We start from the raw sequence: 25,123 nt of genomic DNA, 5'->3' as shown, positions 1-25,123 counted from the left end.
TGAGGGAGGCTGATCTCCCTGAAGCGAACATCAAGTCCTTCTTTGGGAGAGAGAGAAGCTTTTAGAACTGCCCTAAAAGTCCTGGAGATGAATGAGACTTGGCAGCTCTGCATCCATTCTCCAGGAGGAACCTCACTCCAGCCTAAGCTGTTAGCTCGACAGCTCACCCGTGGGGCTTTTTTTAAATCTCTGTTTTCTTTTCTCTCAAAGTGTTTCTGGTGACCGTGGTCCCTTTCTATATGTAGAGAAGATATTCAGAAAACAGTCTTCTCTCTCACACTGAAAGGGTTCTAGCCTCCGAAAGCCATATTTGCCCATACTTACAGTGCTGGATAAAGGGAGTTGGGGGTAGAGTTTCCTTCCTGACCCTTATAGTGATCAGCCGATGCCCTGATGTATAGTATGAAATGGTGCCCTGAAGCATGAGACTCATGCATGAGCCCTGAAGCATGAGATTAGATGGCTCCCATCTTAGCATGTTTAAGTACAAATATTATTGGTCATAAAATTATCCAACCATCTCATAGACCTTTCTCCTCTTTAACCACTTAAAGCTTCGTCTCAATTAGGATTAGTCTTGTGCATTAGTGAGCGAGGGGCTCATTTCACACACTTCTTCTATTGGCAGAACAGGGGTTAAAGCTGTGGGAGAGCTTTAGAGGTATGAAAAAATGTGTGAAAAATGTCAGCGGAGCTCTGAACTTCCTGCCGGCGGCACTGACTTCCACGGGCATTGTGCCATATGAGATGAGGTAAAAGTAGACAATGCCAAGGCTTGTCCACATAGGTAAGAAAAACCCCCTTGGAATGCAGGGTTAGCCGTTCCGTGCTTTGTTGTGTTTGTAACTGGGCAACTTTTGTAACATTGCAGCAGAAAGTGGGGACGGGAGATTATTCTCTGGTAAGTGTCCCATCCCATCCAGCGCTCCGGGGTTCTTTCACTGAAAGAGAACATAGGGCCGTGGAAACTGCCACTTGGGATCACACTTGAGGTCCCATTTAGCCCAGTATCCTCAGACAGTGGTAGCACCAGATACTTCTGAGGAAGGTGCAAAAAACCCTGCAGTGGGCAGGTGGTGGGTGGGGTGGTGAGTGGTCTGCTCTTTCATGAGGGTCTTATCCAAACTCTGACATATGAGAGATTGGCTTCAACCCTGAAACGTGAAGTTTGGTCTCCTTCCACCATTTGCTTTGGTACCATGCATTACAGCCTGACAGAGAGAGGGTGAGATGCCATGTCTGCCAGAATCTAGGGTGACCAGACGTCTCGATATTGAACTCTTTGTCCTGCGTCCAGACCAATGTACAATTCGGTGCCATTGCTCCCAATATTGTAGGGTTGTTGCCAGGCCTCCAGTTGGTACGGGGCTGGCAGGCTCCCTACCTGGCCTTCTCCGCACAGCTCCCCAGAAGTGGCGACATCTCCTTCTGGGTCCTAGGCGCAGGGACGGCCAGGGGGGCTCTGTATGCTACCCCTGCCTTGAGCGCCGGCTCTGCAGCTTCTGGCCAATGGGAGCTGTGGAGGTGGCACCTGCCAATGAGGCAGTGCGCAGGGCCACCTAGCCGCACCTCCGCCTAGGACCCAGAGGGAAATGCTGCTACATCCAGGGAGCCACCTGAAGTAGGCGCCACCCAGAATCCCCTCCCCACACTCCAAGCCTCTGCCCCAGCCCTGAACCTCCTCCTGCACCCAAACTCCCTCCCAGAGTCAGCACCTTGAACCCCCACTCCTGTGCCCCAACTCACTGCCCCAGCTCTGAGACCCCCCTTGCAGTGGGGGCCAGGGCCATGCGCCCCTGACCTGTGGCTGGGGCTGGAGCTGGGGCCGTGGGCTACCCGACCCACAGCATGCAGCGGGGGCTGCAGCCAGGGCCATGCAGCCCCGACCCACGGCATGTGGTGGGGACTGGGGCCATGCACCCCCAACTTGCAGCTGGGACTGGAGCCAGGGCCGTGTGCCCCCCTTGCAGCTTCCTCAGGCTGTGCACCTCCCTCGCCCATGGTTGCGGTGGGGGCTCCCCTCTCCCCCTCCCCCACATTGTGTACCGATATTTTACTCTTGTGATCTGGTCACCCTACCAGAGTCTCAACTCCTCTGTCCTAGCAAATGGAACTGTTGATCTGTCCTGTCCTGGACATCCCTGTCACTGTTACTCAGCAGCCTCTGCCACCTGGCAGAGTCTCCAGCCAGCTGGGTCGGTGGAGTGGGTAGCTGATTGGCCGAGTGTATGTGTTATAACCTCCCTCACCACCACTGCTCATGCCCGGTAAGAACTGTCACATGGTTCCACCCTGTCCCATCTCCTGCAAAGCATCCAGTAACTCATGAGGTGCCTCTCCCACCCCGTCTCTCTAGTCTAGCCACACCCATCCCTGTGGGATCTGAGCCAGCCAGTTCCCAGCACACAGAACCAGATCCCTGGGGAGCCAGGGACACTGACCCCAGGCAGTGCTGGGGGTGCTGGGCAGCTAACAAAACAATCCCCTACATGCACCCCTTCCCCCACATCACCAAAATTCCCCTTTACATTCCCCTTCCCAGAGATCCTGGCCTTTCACTTTAAAAGGCTGGCTGTGCACCCTAATCTTGTCTATCAGTGGCCTATGCCCGATGTTTCAGAGGAAGGAGCAAACACCTCGGTAACCCATAATGCATTGGGTCAGTTGTACAACAGATGCGGTACGGGCAAGGCTCAGCAGAGACCCAAACCAGCAGGGTTTGCCTGCGTCAGCCTTTAGCATAAATATAAATGTTATAAGTGGGGAAGGATTTATCTAGCCCCTTTTAAAATCCAACACCAGGATTGGCTGCTGGATCCTATAGCAGTGCATTCTACGCAGCCATCACTATCCCTTTTATTTGCTCTAAACATGCGGAGGCCAGAAGGAACCATTGCGATCATCTAGTCTGACCCTGGGTATAACACAGACCAGAGAACTTCAGCAAAATAATTCCTAGAGCAGATCTGTTAGAAACACATCCCATCTCGATTTATAAATGGTCAGTGCTGGAGAATCCACCACGACCTTTGGTAAGTTGTTCCAAAGGTTAATTACTCTCACCATAAACATTTATGCTGGATTTCCAGTCTGAATTTGTCTAGCTTCTACTTTCCGCCTTTGGATCATGTTAGACCTTTCTCTGCTAGACTGAAGAAGAGCCCATTAGTAAATATTTTCCCCATGTAGATACTTATAGACTGTAACCAAGTCTCCCCCTTAACCTTCTCTTTGTGAAGCTAAGTAGATGGAACTCCGTGAACCGCTCGCTGTTTTCTAATCCTTCAATCATTCTTGTGGCTTCTCTCTGACCTCTCTCCAATTTATCAACAGCCTTCTTGAATTGTGGGTGCCAGAGCTGGACACAAGTGTAACTAAAGCAGACTTGTGGCCAAGATGAGTCCGCTCTGCGGGTGGCTCTGGCCAAGAAAAGATGTGCAGGAATGAAGCAGGGAAACTCCCCCTCTCCCCCACCAGGGGCACCAGTTCCAACCCCCCTGGAGTAAACACTCCCCCACACCCCCACCAGAACAGTACAGTGAAAACAGAAAGGGAAATATGTGTTTACAGAGGGATGGAGCAAAGTACCAGGGGGGAAGATGAGGGAGCAGTAAAACAGGCTTACATGCAACTTGAGGACCTTTGGGTCCAGTGGTTCCAAGATGCCCAGTACTGAGTCTAGCCATGCTCACTAACCCCCAAGGGGGTCACATAGTATCCAGCAGCAGCCGCATCAATGCCAAATACAGAGGTAGAATAACCCCTTTGCTCCGACTCAAGAGTCCCCTGTTGATGCATCCCAGGATCGCATTCGCCCTTTTGGTCACAGCATCACATCAGGAGTTAGTGTTCAGCTGATTATCCGCTACCACTCCCAAATCTTTTTCAGAGTCACTGATTCCCAGGATAGAGTCCCCCATCACGTAAGGATGGCCTCCATTCTTTGTTCCTAGATGTATACATTGACGTTTAGCTATATTAAATCACATATCGTTTGCATGTGCCCAGTTTACCAAGCAAACCAGTGACCTGTCCTCTTCATTATTTACCACTCCCCCAATTTTTGTGTCATCTGCAAACTTGATCAGTGATGATTTTATGTTTTCTTCCAGGTCACTGATAAAAATGTTGAATAGCGTAGGGCCAAGAACCAATCCCTGCAGGACCTCACTGGAAACACACCCGCTTGGTAACGATTCTCTGTTTACAATCACATTTTGAGACCTATCCGTTAGACAGTTTTTAATCCCTTTAATGTGGGCCATGTTAATTTGATATCTTTCCAGTCAGTCATGAGGCCCCTTGTTCTTGAATAGAATGGGATGGGCCATAAATTGATACGCTGGGTACACTCTGAATGATGTGAAAAACCCCTGCATAAACCCATTGAAATGCCATCCCAAATGGAAAACCCAACCTCAACACCACTGTGTGCCATGAAGTGAGCTGTAGCTCACGAAAGCTCATGCTCAAATAAATTGGTTAGTCTCTAAGGTGCCACAAGTACTCCTTTAGGTTTCAGAGTAACAGCCGTGTTAGTCTGTATCCGCAAAAAAGAAAAGGAGGACTTGTGGCACCTTAGAGACTAACACATTTATTAGAGCATAAGCTTTCGTGGGCTACAATAAAAGATTTAAGGGTGGCAATTTTGCAACAGAAAAACTTCAAAAACAGACTCCAAGGAGAAACTGCTGAGCTTGAATAAATATGCAAACTAGACACCATTAACTTGGGTTTGAATAGAGACTGGGAGTGGCTGGGTCATTCCCCATGTTACATATCCTCACACCTTCTTGTCAACTTCTAAATGGGCCATCCCGATTATCACTACAAAAGTTTTTTTCTCCTGCTGATAATAGCTCATCTTAATTAGCCTCTTACAGTTTGTATGGCAACTTCCACCTTCTCTGTATGTATATATGTATCTTCTTACTATATGTTCCATTTTATGCATCCGATGAAGTGGGCTGTAGCCCACGGAAACTTATGAAAGCTTATGCTCAAATAAATTTGTTAGTCTCTAAGGTGCCACAAGTACTCCTGTTCTTTAAACTGTACTGGCCATTCTCCCTGGCAGGGAGAGGGGCAAAGGCATGCGGACAGAGTCCCTCTAGAACTGGGCTGTGATTCAGCCCTGGGGCAAGTAAGTGCAATTCCACTGGCCTCAGCACAGCTCTGCCCTTTTACAGACAGGCTCAGTGTGGTCTCCGGTCCCATGCGATCAGTTGTCTGCCTTTCCCTCACACGCCAGTAGCCTGGGCTGTATGACACCAATTGTTGGGAACCCCACCCCCTTGATTTCATGTGATTTGAACTTGATCGAAAACCCAGCAGCTCCCCTTTGCAGAGTTAGCTTTTGCCTCTGCTTTGATTCATTTGGGTTTGCACCCAGAGTCTAACCCTTTAAATTCCAGGTTTGACAACAAGGCCCAAAAACTCAAACTCAAACCAGATGAAGCAGCTGAGTTTCATGTGGATTTGCATCAGAACCAAACCAAAATGGGTCCAGGTTTGTGCACTTACGTGACTCTTCCCTTAAACCTTGTAGTGAAACTTTAGAGCAGGGGAGTTTTGCTTCGTTTTGTGCTTTGCGACAAAAGTTTTGCACAGATCTCGTTCTGGCAATCGGGACCTGATGATTGCAGTCCCTAGTCCCTTCGGGACTCAGGAAGCAGTGGACTTGCCTAGAAGGAAGCCATTTTCTGATCTCACAGTTAGCAAATTACTCATTTACAGCCTGCTTTTTCCCATGAAAAAAAGTTGATTTCAACAAGCCCAGCTCCCCTCTGTCTGTACAGAATTAATCTCATTACGATGCCATTCTGGGTGAAATCATTGAGCCCCCTGAGTAATCTCATCAGGCAGGGATAACAGCAAACAGTCCGTTCTCTAATTTCTTTCCCTATTTTTCCTTGTCGTCTTTTTAAATTTAAAATATTTTTGGCTCTGCTAATCCCTGAGGATAAGGGCTCAGTGCAGCGGGATACTGACTGCCAAATATGGTGCTGATGCTAAAGATGTTAGAGGAATGTGACTTGCTCTAAGCCTATGGTCTCAGAATTTGCTGCCAAACAAATTAGGTCATTTAAACTTTGCAGGCTTTAAAGGATGTTGGAACTTTAATTTGGAATGAAAAATCTGGTGGTGTTTTTGCTAAACGGCTCAGTGTCCTGGGGAATTTAGTTTGGCACTTTCTCTGTGTGACGGTCGGTCCCAGCTTTAGTAAGATCTGGATTGACTGCCGCCGTAATTTAGATGCACCATTGTGCACACAAAGATTTTCCGTGTAATCTGTGTGGATGCTCACCATTATGGCGCGTTTGTTCGTGTGTGGATGTCGCCAACCAGCTGCATAGCTGACTATTCACACAAACAACAAGGCGATTTGCATGCACAATTTCATTTCTAACTTTTTGAAGGCGAGACCCATTATATCCTGTTGTGTAGCGTTTAGATGAAAACGATGGTTGACAATAGCAGGAGGTGACCCAGCAGCAGCCTAGAGGCAATGTGACCCATAGATTCTGCAATGCGAGCCCTAGCCACCTTCCCCTTTAATAAAGAAGTGGTCCACAGAAACACAAGCCCCGCACGCAGTGTTCTGTCTTGTTCGGAGAAGCCCAGCCAGTAGCAGCAAGATGGAGTTTTGCAGCAGTTGTCTCAGCAGCTGCTCTTTCATACATGTAAATTGTTTCATTTATGCAAACTTGGGTAGGGCCTCGAGCTTCTGGCAACTTAGTGTGCCCCCAGTTTTACCAGGTGTGTCCCTCCCCCCACTCCTAATGTCGTGGATGCACTGACTCCCCAGCAGTTTATGTGCAAGAGGAGCCTGGGGCTGCCATTCTACTTCAGAGACAGATGTTCAAGAGTTCCATAGTAGGAAGCATTGGGTTGGTTTGGAAGATAACAGGGACGCACAGTGCATATACCTTCTCTGGGTGAGGGCCCCCAATGTCAGCATCGCCCTAGGACCGCCAAATCCTAGAGGTTACTCCTGTGAGTTTTGCTAAAGCAAAGCAGCTGTCATCTGCACTGCACCGTCACCGCATCAGTATTGTGTCTTCTGCTCTCTCCGTGCCCTTCCTGGGGCTGGCATGCAGTACTGGCCCAGTTGGCTAGTTGTCGTGACTAGCCAACTGGGCTAGTTCTGTACCCCTAGGAGCATCTTTCCATCCAGCTGTAGCAGAATTAGCCGCTCACCCAGCTGACTGTTCCCCCGCCCACCCCTTTGTTCTTTTCTCCTCTAAAGAGAGAGCCTTGCTTTGCTGTGGGGCTGCGACTTGGCGTTTTATTGAAAGTTTCTCACTCTGCCAAAGCCGCATGGACTTGCGGGGGCGGCAGATTCCTTAGGAAGGCGATTAAAAAAAGTGTGGGTTTGTGTGGGAAAGCCCCTTCTTCCTCAGTCTGTCAGACAGTCTGAGAAGAGAAGGGGCTTTGAGACGTCCCCGCTGATCCTGTAAGTTACGGATTTGAGAGGCCGCAGCACTCTGGTGAGGCCGTGCCCCCACCCCAGCTGGGTGGAGTCGGGTCGTCAAAACAAGGGCCTGTTTCTATCCCACATAAGCACAGGTCTGCTACTAGAGACCGCATAGGAATGGAGACCATACACACCCCCAGGCAGATCCTTCTTCAATGGAGTCCTGATCATTTACACCAGCGGAGGATCTGCTGCCATGTTTCGAAACCAGATTTGGCCTTTATCAGCTAGCTCCTACTCTGCAATATTGCCAACCCCGAGTGTTCAAAACTCACGAGCAAGGTGCCAAACGATCCTGAGACTGGCTTAAAAACTAAGCGATTTTACAAAGTACTAAAAGTGAAGTTCTCTTTGTTTGTTTTCTCATGTGGGAGCATTGGGGGAGGGGGCGTCACACTCTCCAGCTTGCCCCAGAAAGTCCCTTTTCTTCATGAAAGGTGCGAGTCTCGACTAACAACCTGACCCCCGTGGCTGGGGCTGTAAGAAAAACATCAAGCGTTGTGAGAGTCATGAGCGTCCCAGGGCCTGTGTCACAGTGTCTAAGGAGCGGCTTGCCTGCCCTCTCTCCTGCTGGACATAGTGGTCATTACCCTCTAATAGCAGTAAAAGTAAGAATAAACACACAATCAACTGAAATGTCCCCCAGACGCACGCCATCCTCTTGCTGAAGAATTGCAGTGCTTGTAGACGATGCCAGAATCGTAGCTCTGGAGACTACAGGGTTTTATTTATCCAGGGCAGGCCAGCAGTGGAAGCTTTTCTCCGCCTCCATCTCCCTCTCAGGGCAGTTCCACCTCCATGCCTGCTCTGTCCTCGGTTTCTCTGCAGTGATGACATGAGAGCCAGTTAATGCCAGTTGTCTGGGAGGCCTGGGCTGTGGACACGTCTGTTGAGCAGTGGAGAGAGGATTGGCTCTCCTGACACCGGACATCAAAGAGCTGTCGGAGGTCACGGCTTTTGGTCACTGCTAGCAATGGACATGACAGCCTGGGCAGGGCCAGAACCCCTTATCCCTCCCCCACACGCAAGCCGGCAATTAAACAAAGCTACCATTGTGGTTGGTTGGTTCCACATACTTCTACACTTCATCCTGATTATCACTACAAAAGGTTTTTTTCTCCTGCTGATACTAGCTCACCTTAATTGATCACTCTCATTATAGTGTGTATGGCAACCCCCATTGTTTCATGTTCTCTGTGTATATATATATATATCTTCTGACTGTATTTTCCACTGTATGCATCCGATGAAGTCGTTTTAGCCCACGAAAGCTTATGCTCAAATAAATTTGTTAGTCTCTAAGGTGCCACAGGTACTCCTCGTTCTTTCTACACCTCAGTTATTCATTGTAATATTTAGTGCTCTCTACCAAGGGTATGGCCCCATTGTGCAAGGGGCTGTATCATGTCCCTGAGCAAAGAACTTACCGTCTAGACAGACAAGTGAGATGGGTGAGAAAGGGAGGCTCATTCTCCCCATTTTACAGATGGGAACTGAGGTGTGGAGACACTATACACAAAAGGTCCCAAAGCACCTCAGTGACTTGTAAGAGTGACTCCAAGTCTCATCACAAGTCTCCACTCTGTACGTTCCTTCTGAAAAGGTTACAGGAAGTGACTTGCCCGGGATCACACCGCCTCTGTGGCAGAGCTGGGAACTGCGAACTGAACACACATCTCCTGAGTCCCACTCCCATGCCTGACCACAAGCCCCTCCTTCAACTCCTGGGTGGACCTAGAAGTGAAAGTGCCAAAATTCCAGGGGAAAGGCTGTTGTGGTGGGTATTTTTGGCCCATGCATAAAAACAGGAAGTTCTGGAGATCTCACAAGCAAGCGTGTTCTAATAAGATGTTCAGTTCCGTTTAGCTGGAGGTTCAGAGAAGCTTCTCATCAGTTGGGTCCTATATAACAGAGCCATTTTGTAGCTGTGCATCATCACTGTCTCTAAAGAACATTTCAGCTAGATGTGCCCTGAGCCCCCAAGTCCAGACCTGGTTCTTAGCTAGTTCGGCGTGCTTCTAATTCCAGTTTGGGGCTGTGCTCTTCGCTGCCTTCAGGGGAAAGTCATTTCCAGCTCCCCAGGCCATCTGCCCCGACTCTAAGAAGTGTAACAGTTCAAAGCTAGGACATTATTGAGACTGGCCGGTCCCGCGGGGCAGGTGTTTCTCTTTTCCTTTATTTGTCCCCTCCTCCTTGCCTTTTTGGACCCTGATTGGGTTTAATTCTGGAGCTTGGGAGCCCAGCCTGAGTTAAACATGAACATTTCTCCCTATTTTTAACTTTAAAAATATTCCTGTAAGGTTCCTCATCCCCCGCCCCAGCCTTCTCAAAATACAAATCCCAAACAATCCCTTCCTCCGTGTAGACTCTGAGCCTTTCAGCTGCTCTCCCTTCCCCTGATTTTAGGATTGCTACCCTCTAGCTCATGTGTGGCCATCCAGCCCTTTCTTCCCCAAGCCTCTGGGAGACTCCATTATCACTTTGCAGTGGAGTTAAAGATAACTGGAGTCCAGAGATCAACTCACAACCATGTGTCATGAACACTGCCATGTAACTGCATAATGCTCTCTGAGTTTGGCCATCCCGCGGCCTGAGGGCGCCAGCCTTCGAAGGCTGGTGCATGTGAGATGTTGTCTGCCTTGTGAACTACGTTATGATCACAGCGATTGCAATTCCAATTCCGTAGTGGTCTATGAGCCAGATGAAGGCAAGTTCTGTTATTTGTGAACAAATTTAGGAAAACAAAGCCCTTATTGGTGCATGTTTTATCGGCCAATTCAATAAAAATAAGAATTTGCTTTAAAAGCAAGTCATCGGATTCAGCTTTAAAACTGGAATTTTGGTATGTTTTTTCTGTGTACAAAGTGGTGGAGGCCCTTATCCTGCAATCAGATCCATGCACCAAGACCCTAGTGGCCCCTGGAGCCCTACGCAAGTGCTGGGGCCTGCCAGCAAGGATCTCACTGTGGGATCACAGAGTCAAAAGTGTGGAGAACTGTGTCCATCCCAGTGTGATCTGAGTTTGCTTTGTTTGGCTTGTCGAGCAATGCGCTTGAGGTGCTGGTGACCCAAGCCACAGCGGGCTCTCCGCCTGGTGTTCGGGGCTCGCCCATAGTGCTGATTTCATTCAGTAGTTTTCCATGTTGGCTGTACAGATAATTGACACACTCTGTTCTCTTGCTTTGACAAAGGGAATTCGCTTTGACCCCGAAATTCCACAAACGCTACGACTAGAATTCGCCAAGGCAAACACCAAGATGGCCAAGAGCAAGCTAGTGGGAACCCCGAACCCGAGCACTCCTCTCCCCAGCACTGTACCTCAGTTCATTACCAGGGAGCAATGTAAGTGTTTGGTTTTATGGTCTTCTTAATTGAACAGCAGGTAGAGACGGCCAAGGAGCTGGATCCTGTGGTGCTCTGCGACTTAGACAACCCGAAAGAGGAGAAACGACTGCGTTAGTTTGGTGTCTCTGCAAAGCAATGTTAGACGTGAATGAAATGCGCCTCCCTCGTGCTTGCTGGAAGATGAGGTGGTTTTGTCTATGACCAAGTCCTTTGTTTGTAGACCAGAATCTGGAGGTGACCTTCTGCCTCTGGCAGGCTGTTTAGGCAGCAGATACAACAGAGTGGCCTCTTTTGTTGTTGGTGCTTTTGTTTTCTGGAAATATAGCTGATACTGGTACTCTCTGGATCTTCCATGCACAGCAGTGGCGTAGCTAGCATGGGACATTTGGGTGGGTGGGCAATGATGGGGGCGGGGCACGGGGGGAACAGGAGGCATTGGGAGGCCTGCCTCCGCCCACCCCCTCCAACGCAGCCGGCCTTGTGGGGGGCGATGGATGCTCTGGCCAGGAGTCCCACGGGGCCCTGCGTGCGCACCCAGCTCTGGGAGGAGATGCCGCTCTCCAGCATGCATGGCTCCCATCCCCATCACATTGACCAACGCCGGGCCCGGCTCCCAGAGGTGGCAGGCCTACGTTTTTTAACGATCGCCACCACTGGGCGGGCCGGCTGCCCACCTCCTGCTGCGGCGTGCATGCATGCGTGGTGGACTTGTCAGGTGCGCCGCTGCTGTCCCAGCCCCCTCCGGTACAGCCAAGGGGGTGTGCACCCAGCGTGTGGTGTCCTCCACGGCTGGGCAGGGCTGGGGCTGGAGCAGGAGCAGAGCTGGGGTTGGGGGGTGGGCTTGGATGCCAAGTGGGTGGGCCGTGGCCCACCTAGGGCCACCCATAGCTACACCCCTGATGCACAGTCACACCTGGAAGCAGAGACTGAATGTTTACACATGACAGTGAACACTGGATGATGTAAATGTTGATGTATACATCTAAGAACAAAGAGAGCAGGCCGTATTCACAGGATTGGGGACTCTATAACCTGGGGACAGTGACTCTGGCAAAGATTTTGGGGTCATGGTGGATAATCAGCTGAACCATGAGCTCCCAGTGTGACGCTGTGGTCAAAAGGGCGATTGAAGTCCTTGGATGCAGAAACAGCAGAATCTCAAGTAAGAGTAGAGAGGTTATTTTACCTCTGTATTTGGCACCGGTGCGACCGTTGCTGGCATACTGTGTCCAGCTCTGGTGTCCACAATTCAAGAAGGATATTGATAAACTGGAGAAAAGAAAGAAAGGCCACGCAAATGATTAAAGGATTAGAAAACCTGCCTTATAGCAATAGATTCAGGGAGTTCAATCTGTTTACAAAGTGAAAGTTAAGGGGTGACTTGATCATAGTCTATAAGTACCTATATGGAGAACAAGTATTTAATAATAGGTTCAGAGAAAGGCATAGCACGATCCAATGGCTCGAAGTTGGAGCCAAACAAATTCAGACTGGAAATACGATAATTTTTTAACAGTGAGAGTAATTAGCCATTGGAACAATTTACCAAGGTTCATGGTGGATTCTCCATCACTGACCATTTTAAAATCAAGATGGGATATTTTTCTAAAAGATATGACCTGGGAATTATTTTGGGGCAGTTCTCTGGCCTGTGCTATACAGGAGGTCAGACTAGATGATCACAGTGGTTCCTTCTGGATCCACTATGGAATCTATGAATCTGTGTTGAAAACCACGTCTGCTCTGATTCTGGGCACTGGAACAGACCATCCAGTTCGGTACCATGTCTCCAAGAGTAGCCAACGGTGGATGTTTCAGAGGGGATTGTAACTCCATCCCTACCCCTTCTTGGGGGCAGTCCCTTCCTCACTCCTGCTGGCTTTTCACGTGTAAGTGTGGCTTTCCCCAGCATCTTGTGCAGTCACGTAGCCCTGTGCAAATTGAGTGTGACATGCTCTGATGTGGTGATAGCATGTGCCCTCTGTGCCACCTGGACTGGGCACACCAGGGAGTCACACTGACGCAGACGAGCATGCCCATGAGCTCAGCTGGGCTCCTTGGGTTTGGGTGCCCTGTCCCAATTTGCCCTGGTGCCTTGCAGTTAGAGTGGGACCAAGCTGTTTTGTTTTTTTTAATTTGGAGGGTTGGGAGTTCAAAACAGCTCCCAGAACGTGCTCAAATTCTCAACCCTGAAACAGGCGTGTGAACTACCCTGCAGTCACTCTGCAGCGAGGCTCCTGTGTGATAGAGGCCTGGATCACACACCAGTTTATTCTACAGTTACAGTCTGAATGAAAGATAACTTGGGTTTAATGGCATTATTTGGTAGCCCTCCACATTCTTATCACACCATTTTGTTAGTGGAAGGATAGTGCCATTAGGGAGCTAGAGATGTCCATAAACGTATTTCTTAATCACCGCGCTGCACTGAGACTAACTCTATAGTGTAAATAGCATCGTTTCTAGATGATGGATGTCTTTTTACAATTGTACACATTACCATCATAAATATAGATTGTCTGAATTTCTGTAAATAGGCTAGAGTTCACATTGTATTAAGTTCTGCATCTCAACAAACCATTTCTGCTCTGCAAATACAGCTGTGAAAGAACAGCAAAGCTAAAAACACCCTGTTTGGATATTCTCAGTCAAGTGAATATTAGTTCTCTTTAATTTGTAAATCTCATCCTTAATAGCGAAATTAAATCCTAACTCAGCCAATACAAGTCACTACAGACAAATACCTACCACATCATGGTAGGGGGTCTACTTCAGACCACCCAGTCAGAAGGAGGAGGTGGATAAGGCATTTCTAGAACAAATAACAGAAATAACAAAAACACAAAACGTGGTAGTGATGGGGGACTTTAACTTCCCAGACGTCTGTTGCAAAAGGAATACAGCAAAACACAAAATGTCCAATAAGTTCTTGGAACATCTTAGGGACAGCTTCTTGTTGAAGAAAATGGAGGACGTAACCGGGGGACCCTTTTAGAATTTATTCTGACTAATGGAGGAATTGGTATCAAAGCTGAAGGTAGAAGGCAATTTGGGTGAAACTGATCAGGAAATGAAAGATTTTATGATTCTAAGGAAAGGAAGGAGTGAGAGCAGCAGAATGAGGACAATGGATTTCAGAAAAGCAGACTTTGACAAACTCAGAGAACCGGTAGGTAAGGTCCCATGGGAAAAAAATCCAAGGGAAAAAGAAATTCAGGAGAGCTCGCAGTTTCTCAAAGAGACAACATTAAAGGCACAACAGCAAACACGCCCGATGCAAAGGAAAGATAGAAAGAATGGTAAAAGGCCAATATGGCTCCATCAGGAGCTCTTTTATGGACTGAAAATTGAAAAGGAATCCTACAAAAAGTGGAAACATGGCCAAATTGTAAGGATGTGTACATGGCATCCTTAAGTATGTAGGGGCAAAATCAGAAAGACGAAAGTGCAAAATGAGTAATAGCTAGCAAAGGACAAAAAAGGCAATGAGAAGAGGTTCTTTCAATAGCTTAGGGGCAAAACAAAGGAAAGCCTAGGTCCTCTACTTAGTGGGGAAGGAGAGCTAATAACAGACAACACCAAAAAGGCCGAGGCGTTTAATGTCAATTTTGCTTCAGTCTTCACTAAAAGAAGGTTAATTGTGACCAGATACTTAACACACTTCATATTAACAACAAGGGGGAAGGAACAGAAGGTAGAATAAAGAAAGAACAGGTTAAAGAATATTTAGATAAGTTAGATGTATTCAAGTCTGCAGGGCCTGATGAAATTCACTCCAAGTTACTGACTGAAGTGACCTCAGAACCATTAGAGATTATGTTCAAGAACTCATGGAAGATGGGTAAGGTCCAAGAGGACTGGAGAAGGGCAAACACAGTACAGTAAAAGTTGTTTTATCTGGCACTTCACCAACCGGAAAGCTCTATAAATGGGTATTTCTGATCTTCATTGAAATTCTGGTTTATAGTCTGGTTGGCGCGGGGCCAGCAGGGGTTTGGGGTGGGGGTGCAGGCTCTGGGAGGGAGTTTGGGTGCGGGAGGGGGCTCGGGGCAGTGGGTTGGGGCATGGCATGGGGGTGCCGGAGCTGGGGGGCGCTCACCTTGGGCGGCTCCCCGCAAGTGGCCACATGTCCTGACTGCTCCCCCTCCCACACTCCAATCCCCAACCCCGCACTCCCTCCTGCACCCAAATTCTCTCCCAGAGCCTGTGCCCTGCACCCCCTCCCGCACCCAAACTCCTTCCCTCTTAGTTAACTGGAATTTTTTACTTACCAGCACCCCCCATTCCCCCAACATGCCAGATAAAACAGCTTTTACTGTAGCTGTCTTTAAAAAGGGGGCCAAAGAAGACCCAGTGATTTATAAACCAGTCAGCCTAACTTTGATACCTGTGTAAGCGGGAGAATGGTCCCGTTATAGTGGGGAACTTTCCTGGCTTCTGCATGACCCCGGTGAGATGGGCTAGTGAAAGGATCTGAGCCCTCGCTCCCACTTCCTTTACCCAGAGGCCTCCCTGCCCTTAAGGACTCCCCTTCCACTCTCCTGTCTGGCAGTGTCCTCGTAACCCCGACGAGGCTGGGTCCAGGATTCCTGGGGGGCTCGACCCCCAACCCTGCTGTGGTCACCTAGGACAGGGGCTAGGGTGTCCCCACTTCAGGGTGCTCTCTCTGCACTGGACACTTCCCTGACCCACTGATCGTTACATACAATTTAAATGCAACTTATTTAATCAATAATTAATTTAAAAAAGAATAAGGAAAAACGGGAAAGGTGAAAGGAAACACATCACCCCGCTCTGTGGCAGGGAACATCACAGACAGCGTCTCTGGAATGCCCGGGCAATTCACAGTCTGTTCCTTGTAGGTCCCAGGCCTCCTGCTCCGGCCCTGGCTGTGCTGCAGGGATGCTGCGGGTTGGACACTCGCTCTGGTGGTGGCCACACACTTCCGGGCTTTGGGCGGTGGGACCCTTCTTCCCAGCGTCAGCCCCCCGTCGGGTTAAGATCCCCTTCCCAGTCTGGCCTGCAAGGACCCTCAGCTGGGGTGTCTCTCTGCGCTGGGCCCTTTGCCCAGGGTCCCCCCTTAGCTCGCCCCACTTGCTCACCACATCCGGCTCCAGACTGCTCCGGCTCCGGCTCCACTCTGCCTCAGCACTGATGCTGCTGCTCTGCCTCCAGCCCCCTGGGCTGCTTCTCTGGCCCCTCTGGCTCTGTGGCTGCAGCCCTGCGCCCAGCACAGGATCTGCTCTCCCTGGGCTGTGTCTCTGGCTCTGAGGCTGCAGCCCTGCTCCCAGCACAGGGTCTGCTTTGCAGGCTGCTTCTCTGACTCTGCTCCCAGCTCTGACCAGCTTCCTGGGCTGCTTTTCTGGCCCCTCTGGCTGGCACAGCTCTGCTCCCGAGCTCAGCCCCACTCTGTCTGACCCTGGCAATTCCAGCTCACACACAGGACAGGACCCATCCTGGCCTCCTGACTCCCTGATTAGCTGCCCGCACTGTCAATCAGGCTGACCTGGAGCACTGGCCTCTCCCCATTAACCCTGGGGACTGCCAGTCTCAGGGTCCTGATTTCCCACCAACCCTTCCCCTTTCTTTTGGTACTGGGAACTAGCCAACCAAAACACCCCCACTGAGTTTTAGTAAGGGGACAACAGTCCCCTTGCACCTGGAAAGATACTGGAACAAATTATTAAATGATCCATTTCAAGCACCCAAAGGATAATAGGGTTATAAGGAATAGCCAGCATGGATTTGTCAAGAGGAAATCATGTCAGACCAACCTAATTTCCTTCTTTGACAGGGTTTACTGGTTTATGGATGGGTGGAAGCCGTAGATGTGCTATATCTTTATTTTAGTAAGTCTTTTGAGATAGTCCCACATGACACTCTCCTAATAGAGAAATGTGGTGCAGATGAAATTATTATAAGGCGGATGAACAACTGGTTGAAAAACCATACTCAGCAAGTAGTTATCAATGGCTCGCTCTCAAATTGGAGGGTGCATATCTAGTAGGGCCTGGCCGGGGTCTGGTTCAACATTTTCATTAATGACTTGAGTAATGGAGTGGAGAGTCTTTGCAGATGACCCCAAGCTGGGATGCTCGCACTTTGGAGGCCAGGAGAATTGGTCTGAATTCAACAAGATGAAATTCAATAAAGACAAGTGCAAAGTGTTAAACTTAGGAAGGAAGAATCAAATGTACAACTACAAAACGGGGAATAGTTAGCGAGGCAGTAGTACTGCTGAAAAGGATCTGGGGTTTATAGTGGATCACAGATTGAATATGAGCCAACAATGTGATGCAGTTGTGAAAAAGGCTGATATCATTCTGGAGCATATTAACAGGAATGTTGTATGTAAAGCACAGGAGGTAATTGTCTCACTCTACTTGGTACTGGTGAGGCCTCAGCTGGAGTGCTGTGTCCAATTCAGGGTGCCACACCTAAGGAAAGATGTGGACAAACTGGAGAAAGTCCAGAGGAGAGCAACAAAAATGATAAAAGGTTTAGAAAACCTGACTTGTGAGGAAAGGTTAAAAAACTGGGCATGTTTAATCTTGAGAAAAGGAGACTGAAATGGGAACCTGATAACAGTCTTAAAATATGCTAAGGGCTGCTATAAAGAGGATGGTGATCAATTGGTCGCCATGTCCACTGAAGGCAGGAGAAGTAATGAGCATAATCTGCAGCAAGGGAGATTGAGGTTAGATATTAGGAAAAACTTTCTGACTATAAGGCTAGTTAAATGCTGGAACAGGCTTCCAAGGGAGGTTGTGGAATTCCCCTCATTAGAGGTTTTTAAGAACAGGTTGGATAAACACCTGTCAGGGACTATTTAGATGTACTTGATTCTGCCTTGGTGCAGGGGGCTGGACTAGATCACCTCTCAAGGTTCTGTCTAGCCCTACAATTCTATGATTCCATGATTCTGCACTGACTGTTATTCACATATACTCCCTCAGCAAAATACAAATATTGCAAACTGAATGTAGACACCATGACATTATTTTTCATGCACTTTGCAAGTGGTTAATGGTGATGTGCAAAGCACAAACCAAACACCCACAGCTGACACCTTCGTTGCCCCTTTACCATGGAAAGATCTGGCCTCTGGGTTTTTTTCACAAACAACATCTGAAGTCAGATGGGTTTGTGTTTTTTGCTTCTTTCTTTATATTAGATGAATCCAGGGGTCAAATTGGGGGAAGCAGGAAATGGAACTCTTCCAAGTCCACCCACAAACCAAGTTCCACCCTCTCTAGATGCCAGCATGAGACGCTGCTGTCAGTAGATAGATTGTGCAGATGTTCAAATTACAATCATGTGTACTCTCTGATGTCCACTGTTCTCCTCGGGTCAGGCCACCCCTCCTGGGGCTCAGATGTCCTGTGACATCCTTGGGCCTGGCCACTCCACTGTAGGGACACAGGTGGCCCTTGGGCCTGGCTTCTTCTTGATTGAGGAAACAAAAAAATGATCACTTTAGATAAGCTATTACCAGCAGGACAGTGGGGTGGGAGGAGGTATTGTTTCATATTCTCTGTGTGTATATAAAGTCTGCTGCAGTTTCCACGGTAAACATCTGATGAAGTGAGCTGTAGCTCACGAAAGCTCATGCTCAAATAAATTGGTTAGTCTCTAAGGTGCCACAAGTACTCCTTTTCTTTTTGCAAAAAAATGAGGGTTTCTTCCAGGCCAACCTGTTCTGGCCCCAGAATGAGCGCTCGCTCCAAATAGATTGTGCACAGCTGCATAACATGACTGTCTCCTTTCTCACATGCTGCAATGATCAGGGAAATTGTTAACCCTATTAGCATTTGTAGTGGCATCTGAATTAACACTCATCAAGTTGAATGGGGCAGTTCACAGCTCAGAGCTACTGTTCCAGGCTCTCTGCAGACTCAGAAACCTCTGACACAAGAGAATGAGGAGTGCTGTCTCTTGGCTTCTTCACTGGCAGCTGAACTCAGTTACAGACAAAGGAGAAGGTGGAAAACAGCTAAGGAAGATCAAGGGGCAGACACAGTCAGGCTAAGAAAGTGTGTCCCTCAGACTGCCCGGACAGAATCGTAGAGGTGACATAGCCTCTGGGCTGAGAGCCACCACTCTTTGGGGGACAGAGGTCCTGTTATTAGTGCAGAGCAAATAATAAACAATCTAACAGTGCCCACTATGCCAAGGCCTTGTGCTTGCCTTCTGCAGTAATTTTACCCTCACTGCATGTGCATGAGACTTTTGGGGGCATTTTCCCCAGAGTTCCATGCAGCTGGTACTCGGAGTGGGAAAAGGGGTTTAACAAACTTACTTTTTCTGCAAAAACAGCAACTTGTTTACTAGAGACAACTGCCAGCTCTGCAGTATTTTTGCAATCAAGCAAGCAATAGTTTAAAACCTACTATGACTGCAAATTCCTACTGTCTGGAAGTACTTTGGTTACTTTTCACAAGTGCAGTGAAGCAAAATCTTTTAAAAGGGAATTAAAATTCACTAAAAGGAATATTAAATTATGTAAAAAGAAATCCAAGGTATAAGCTTCATCCTCTCCTCTCAAGTAGATCATATTTTAAGGAGCAGCTTATGTGGAAAACAAATGGAATTTGCTTGAAACAACGAAGAAGTTCCCAGAGTTGGGGCTACATTAGGAAGAGACCAAGTGAATGAAAAACAAAAGATGACCCCCCCAGGAATGATTTTTATGTAACACTTTAGGTTTTTCCCAAAGGATCTGTCAGCTGATTGGACTTTGTTGGTGCAACAAAAATACCTACAAATTACTTTAGGGACGGGGATGGAAAATGAGTTATGCTGCTAGATTAATGAATAAAACCTAATTTTCAAAAGGCATTACAAATCCCTGGTGAATACAGTGTACTGAGCAGATGGAACCAAAGCGTTCAGATTTCCCCATTCTCCTCTCCCAAACAACCCTTTTGTAAAGAGCAAACATTCAGGAGGGGTGAGGTTTGGAATCCAGAGCTCAGGCTCTTCCCAGCCAGGGGTTGGATTCAGTTCCTGTCTCCCTCACTCTCTATCCCTAAAGTTGAAGGGCATGTGAACCCCAGGTTTTAGTTTGGGCCTGAAGAGTGCAACTCAGCGAGGCCTAAAGAACAATGGCAGGGGGTGTTTCGTCTGTGATGCTCTAAAAGCCAGCGTTTGTGGGGGGGAAAGAGTTAGATAAATGTTGGGGTTAACACGGAAGTCAGCGTTGTGAACAGCATGCCGTAGTGCAGTGATCCTGGAATAGCCGTAGATGTAAAGGCCAGGAGGGATCATTACGCCCATCGAACGAGAGCACCTGTACAGCACAGTCTGGAGAACCTCACCTGCATCCGGGAATTAGTTGGAGCAGATTCTTTTCCCTTTTCTGCCCTCTGCCCCCCAGCATGTAACCGTGAAAGGGCCCCATTTCACCATGTAAAATCCACAGTTGGGACACTAACTGTGTCCAAGTGTAACCAAACAACAGCAGCAGTGAGTGGTGCTGTCCGGAGAGCTGGCTGGTAAAAGGAAATGCAGGTCGGCAAGGAATTTCCGTGTTCCAAACCTGGTTTCAGTAAGATTTCAGAATAGAACCATCTGTCCTTTTTCACAAAAGCTTCAGTGACATTTTGATGCATGTTTTTAATCTGCATTTTATCAAGAGCATGTGCAGAATTGTGATCACTCATTTTCATTTCCTCAAACCGTGTGAACAAGTCCCAACAGTGATGCAATTCGTCATAATCGACTTAGTCACGTGTGAGCTAGCAAGAGATTACAACAGAGCATCTTGTAGGCCCCATATCCTGGCTCCAGTCAAAAATCAATTGGTCCAAACTGTGTGGACGTTAGACACAGCCCAGTGCCTCTCATGGAGCCCCGATGTAGGAAATGACCTGCTGCTGTTCTGGATCCCTCTGAATCAGTGTGAAGAACAGTGTAACTGCCAGCACAGATGCAAGGAAGGCATTTTCACCTGGACAGACAGGTTCGTTTGTAGCTCATTTATAGTGAACCTCCCTCTGTGCAGAGAGCAGCACAAGCCCTGCAGGGAGGACATAAATGGGGCCTAGATGGCACCTGGGCACTGCACAGGGCACAGTTTCACCTGAAACGTTTTCATCCTATGGTGGAAACACCCAACCCTTTGTTTTCTCCCCATACTATGATTTTGATGGAAAGGGAAGAAAGCACCAGAAGAGACAAGACTTTCCAAGTATTTTCAGCTCCCACTGTGCTGTGCGGCCCATTCTGTATTCCTTCCACCCCACTGTATAGCTGGAGTCCCTCGGCTCTGAGTCAAGCTAAAGCCCCTTTGGGAAAGGTTAGGGTGCCCTATTTGGCATGTGCTTTCCCCGAGCAATGAGCTCTGGCCTTAGGAATGAGTGGCGGGAGAGGGAGTTGTTTATGTTAACACTTGCCAAGTTTTCACTGTTTATCTTACTTTAAAGTCAACAGTGTAAACTCTTAATCTCCTGTGTCATTCAAAGGCTTCCCCGGCAGGCTTTGCTCCTCCTTGGTTTCAGGGGGGGGGAGGGGGTGTTATTGCTGTTGACTGGTTCTGCTGTTTTGGCTTGGAGTGGGAGCGGGAAAATAGTCTGGAACAAGACAAGGGACAAAGGTACAGTGAAAATTTCAGGGCCATTGCCAAAGATGGGAGGGGGATGGGCAGCAGGCAGCCCCCACCAGGCTGGGGGAGCTGCTGAAGGATTCTGGCAGGAAGGGGGAAGCAAGGGAAGCTAATAAAATCTACATCCAGTTGTTCCAATTCCTGGGTAGTTAAGACAAATGGCTCATATTTTGCAGGCTGCTGCAGTACTCAGAGATCTGCAGCCAGGGGCAGCGCTGGGGGGAAAGAGGGCTTGTGGGGGCTATCGTCACCCCAAAATTTGCCTTAGCCACACACACCCCATAGCAGCTGCTGCTGTCCAGCTGCCCAGCTCTGAAGGCAGAGCGGAGAAAGTGGCGGCTCCTGTCCGGGTGCCCAGCTCCAGCAGCATCAAAGAAGTAAGCTTGTGGCAGGAGGCCGGGGGGCCCGAGAGCAGCCCCTGGCCCATGTCCCCACTTGCCGGAGCGCATGGCCCAGGGCAAGTGGATGGTCTGGGGCTCTCCACAGCAGCCTGGACTGATCCGCCCTGCCCTCTGCATTCGCTGCTCCCTGAGGGCTCTGCCGGCGCCGGGTCCCCCCACCCAGGCAACTCTTACCAGCTGTGAGCAACCAGTGCCCATCACTGGCCAGCTCCGGCATCTGGCCTCCAACCTGGCCAGGGGGGGCGGGGCCTCAAGGGGGGGAGAGGAGAAGGTGGGGCCAGTACTTACCACAGGAGCAGGTCACTGAGAGGGGCAGGACCTTGGGGGGCACAGCCCCCCCATCGGGAAGAGGCTGGTGTCTGTAGCATAACTATCTGTCCACGGTATTTATCCACTCCATCACCAGAGTGCCTGAGTCCCCTCTCAATCTTTAATGTCTGTATCCTCTTGTGAGGCAGGGCGGAGCTGCGATCCCCACTGGGCAGATGGGGAACTGAGGCACAAAGAGAGACAGGGATTGGCCTACCGTCGCACAGAGATCTGGGACAGGGCAGAGAACTGAACCGAAGTCTCTCAAGCTGCAGGCCAGCACTGGAACCTGTAGGCCAGCCTTCCGCTCCTCACTGTGCACGAGAGGGGCTGAGCCTCTCGGTCCTGACTGAAACTCAAAGTGTCAACTGAGAAGAAAGTTTGTTTTCCCCCAACCCCAGCCTGGAGTGAGGAAGAGGAGCAGGAGGAAGAAATTGGGTGAATGGCGGGGAGTGGCTAATGCTACCTAGCCTCAGGCTGCTAGTTTGGAACTCCGGTGGGGGAGAAGTATCTTAGAGCTTGTCTACCCGAGAAAGTTTTGCAACATTAATTGTAGGGGTATAGCTGAAGTGACCAAAAATCCCTAGCATGGGTGCACTGCTGCTGCGTTAAAGGCACTCACACCAGTACCGTTTATTCCAGTTTGGGAAGGGAATGAGGTGTACCAGGATAGTGCACAAGGGGTTGCACTGGTATAACAAAATCGATAACGAATCACACTCCTATTCATAATTTTGCTAGACCCTAAAAATCATGGACTGAACAGAGATACCAAATTTATGGCTTATTACAACAACCTATAACCCACTAACCGCCTTCTCTCCAGCTGCTTCCTCCCCCTCCTACCTTCCTTTCCTCCCTATGACTGGAGGGGTGTTAGCAGGCCATTTCACCTTGAATGGTCCCTTGAAATGTGTGTTAACCACTAGTGCCAACTTTCCAAAGGGCCGGGGGCTGCTCGACCCCAGGCTCTGCCCCAGGCCCTGCCCCCACTCTACCCCTTCCCCCAAGGCCCCACCCCTGCCCTGCCTCTTCCTGCCCCTGCTCCACCCCCACCCCGCCTCTTCCCACCCAGTTCTGTGTCATCTCTTTCTCCCCCGCCCCCCCCCCCAAGCCTCCTGAATGCTGCGAAAGTGCGGGAAGCACGGGGGCGTTGGGGGAGAGCTGATGGGGGCTGCCGGTGGGTGCTCAGCACCAGCCAACATGTGAACTAACCAAGATTAATTATGTCCAAAATATAGAATTTTATTCTGTAACATGAACTCAGGCAATTAAAACAACCATTTAAAATGTAATAAATTAACGGAACAGAGCTTATGAAGAGGAAAGAACACTCCACTTCACGTACACTTACACCAACCATGGCTTTCACAAGTCAGTGTACGTCAAGCCTTTGTTTTCTTTAATGGCCCCCCAGGTGGAGTGGTAAGGGTAGTGCACCGACCCCTGATGCCATGTGGAATGCTGAGCGGGGTACCGGGAGGTCCGGATATAGCGTTCTCTATGGGCTGCAGCTCTACCAGAGTTTGCAGCATCTCTGTTTGCTCTCTGAGAAGCACAAGCACCCCTTGCTGCATGCCACTCTCTTTTTCTTGCACCTTTCTCCTCTCCACTCTATCCTTGTCTAAGCTGTCTGCAAGGGTGATCCTCCAGGCCCTGGGCTCAATCTCTGATGCAGCATTGGCTTGAAGGCTCTCACTGAACATGTCATGACAAGTCCTCTTCTTTCTCCTCCCTATCTGGCTCAAGCATTCTGTGGGTGTGGAAGGGGAAACCCTGTAGGCTACAATGGCAGCAGCTGCAGATACAACACACAGCGGTTCCATTGTCAGTGTATTCACGATGGAAATCGAAACTTACCATGCTGAAGTCACTCCCCTTATTCCCCCAAAGCACTAGGCTCTCACTTCAGCTTGGGAGTGATAAAGCATGGCACCAGACATGGAGAGTATAGTGAGGAGGGACTCGCTCACTGGCGTGATTATAGGAGTGTAGGGCAAAGGCACTGAATGCTGGCACATCCTCAGCCCTCACCTCTTCTCTCTATGCCTTTCTGTGGGTGATCTCAGCCTCAGCCATGGCTCTCATGACCGGCGCTTTGCCGACGACTCACAGATCTGCCTCTCCGTGTGGGACCTTCCATCCCAACCAAACCCTGGGCCTGTCTCTCTGACATCTCCTCTGGGGTGTCCAGTCATCACCGAAACTTAACATGGTCAAACCAGTCTCCGGATCCTTCCCTTGAAGCCTCCCGTCACACTTCCTGTCTGATCTTGATGTCATCAACCGCACCCAGAGATAACCCACAACCTTCGCGTTATCTCTGACTCAGACCTCTCCTTTGACCAGCACAGCCAGGCCATGCTTGGTCCTGCTGCTTCTCCCGGCATAGCCTCTCTGAGATTGGACCTTCCCCCCTGCCCTCCTGGCCAACTCTCTGGTCCAAGCTCTGATCATCTTGTTGCTGGACTCCTCTCTGGCCGTCTCACCATCGCCTAACCTGCTTTCTGACTACATCATACCTTTTGAGTCCCTCCATTGGCTTCCCTCCTCCACCACATCAAACCTCACTTCCTGCCCTGCCTGACAAAGCCCTCCACAGCTGGCCCCCGTTCTACCCAACCTGCTCCCAAGGTGGGACTCTGCCCTTTCCGCCACCACCAGCAGCAGCAGCTCGATGGCCCAGTCAGCACTTCTCCTCATGCTCTCTCCCAGGCCTTGTGCGAATCAAAGGCACCAATGGGACCCAACGCCCAGTGACATCCAAAGGCGGCTGGGCACCCAGCCACCCTGCGTGCCTGGGAAACTCTTCTCAACAATAACGACAGCCCTGCAGCCACATCCTAGCACAGGGCTGGTGCCCAGAGCTCACTCGGGTCATGCTGGTGGGGCACTTTTCCGTGATCTCCCTCCCTGGCATGGCTCGAGGAGGCAGATGTTTGTGGGCACCCAGAAGCCGCCCCTAAAACATTGGGCAGCATCAATTTT

General features: G+C 49.4%; 1 protein-coding gene across 4 annotated transcripts in view; it reads left to right on the top strand.

The window, feature by feature from the left end:
- RBPMS (RNA binding protein, mRNA processing factor) overlaps positions 1-25,123 on the top strand; it is a 140,452-nt gene that overhangs the window by 64,851 nt on the left and 50,478 nt on the right. For 2 of the 4 annotated variants that reach the window (XM_075127442.1, XM_075127443.1), the window contains 3 exons: positions 4,113-4,189; positions 5,415-5,509; positions 10,669-10,819. In XM_075127442.1, coding sequence (XP_074983543.1) covers positions 4,113-4,189; positions 5,415-5,509; positions 10,669-10,819 — 323 coding nt within the window. Of the gene's footprint in view, positions 1-4,112; positions 4,190-5,414; positions 5,510-10,668; positions 10,820-25,123 lie in introns of those variants that run through there. The other 2 variants (XM_075127441.1, XM_075127440.1) reach the window with 1 other exon arrangement.

The sequence above is a fragment of the Caretta caretta genome, chromosome 4, assembly GCF_965140235.1.
Source record: "Caretta caretta isolate rCarCar2 chromosome 4, rCarCar1.hap1, whole genome shotgun sequence".
Lineage (NCBI taxonomy): Eukaryota > Metazoa > Chordata > Testudines > Cheloniidae > Caretta > Caretta caretta.
Note: the sequence above shows the minus strand (reverse complement) of the source record. Positions and strands in the feature narration are given on the sequence as shown.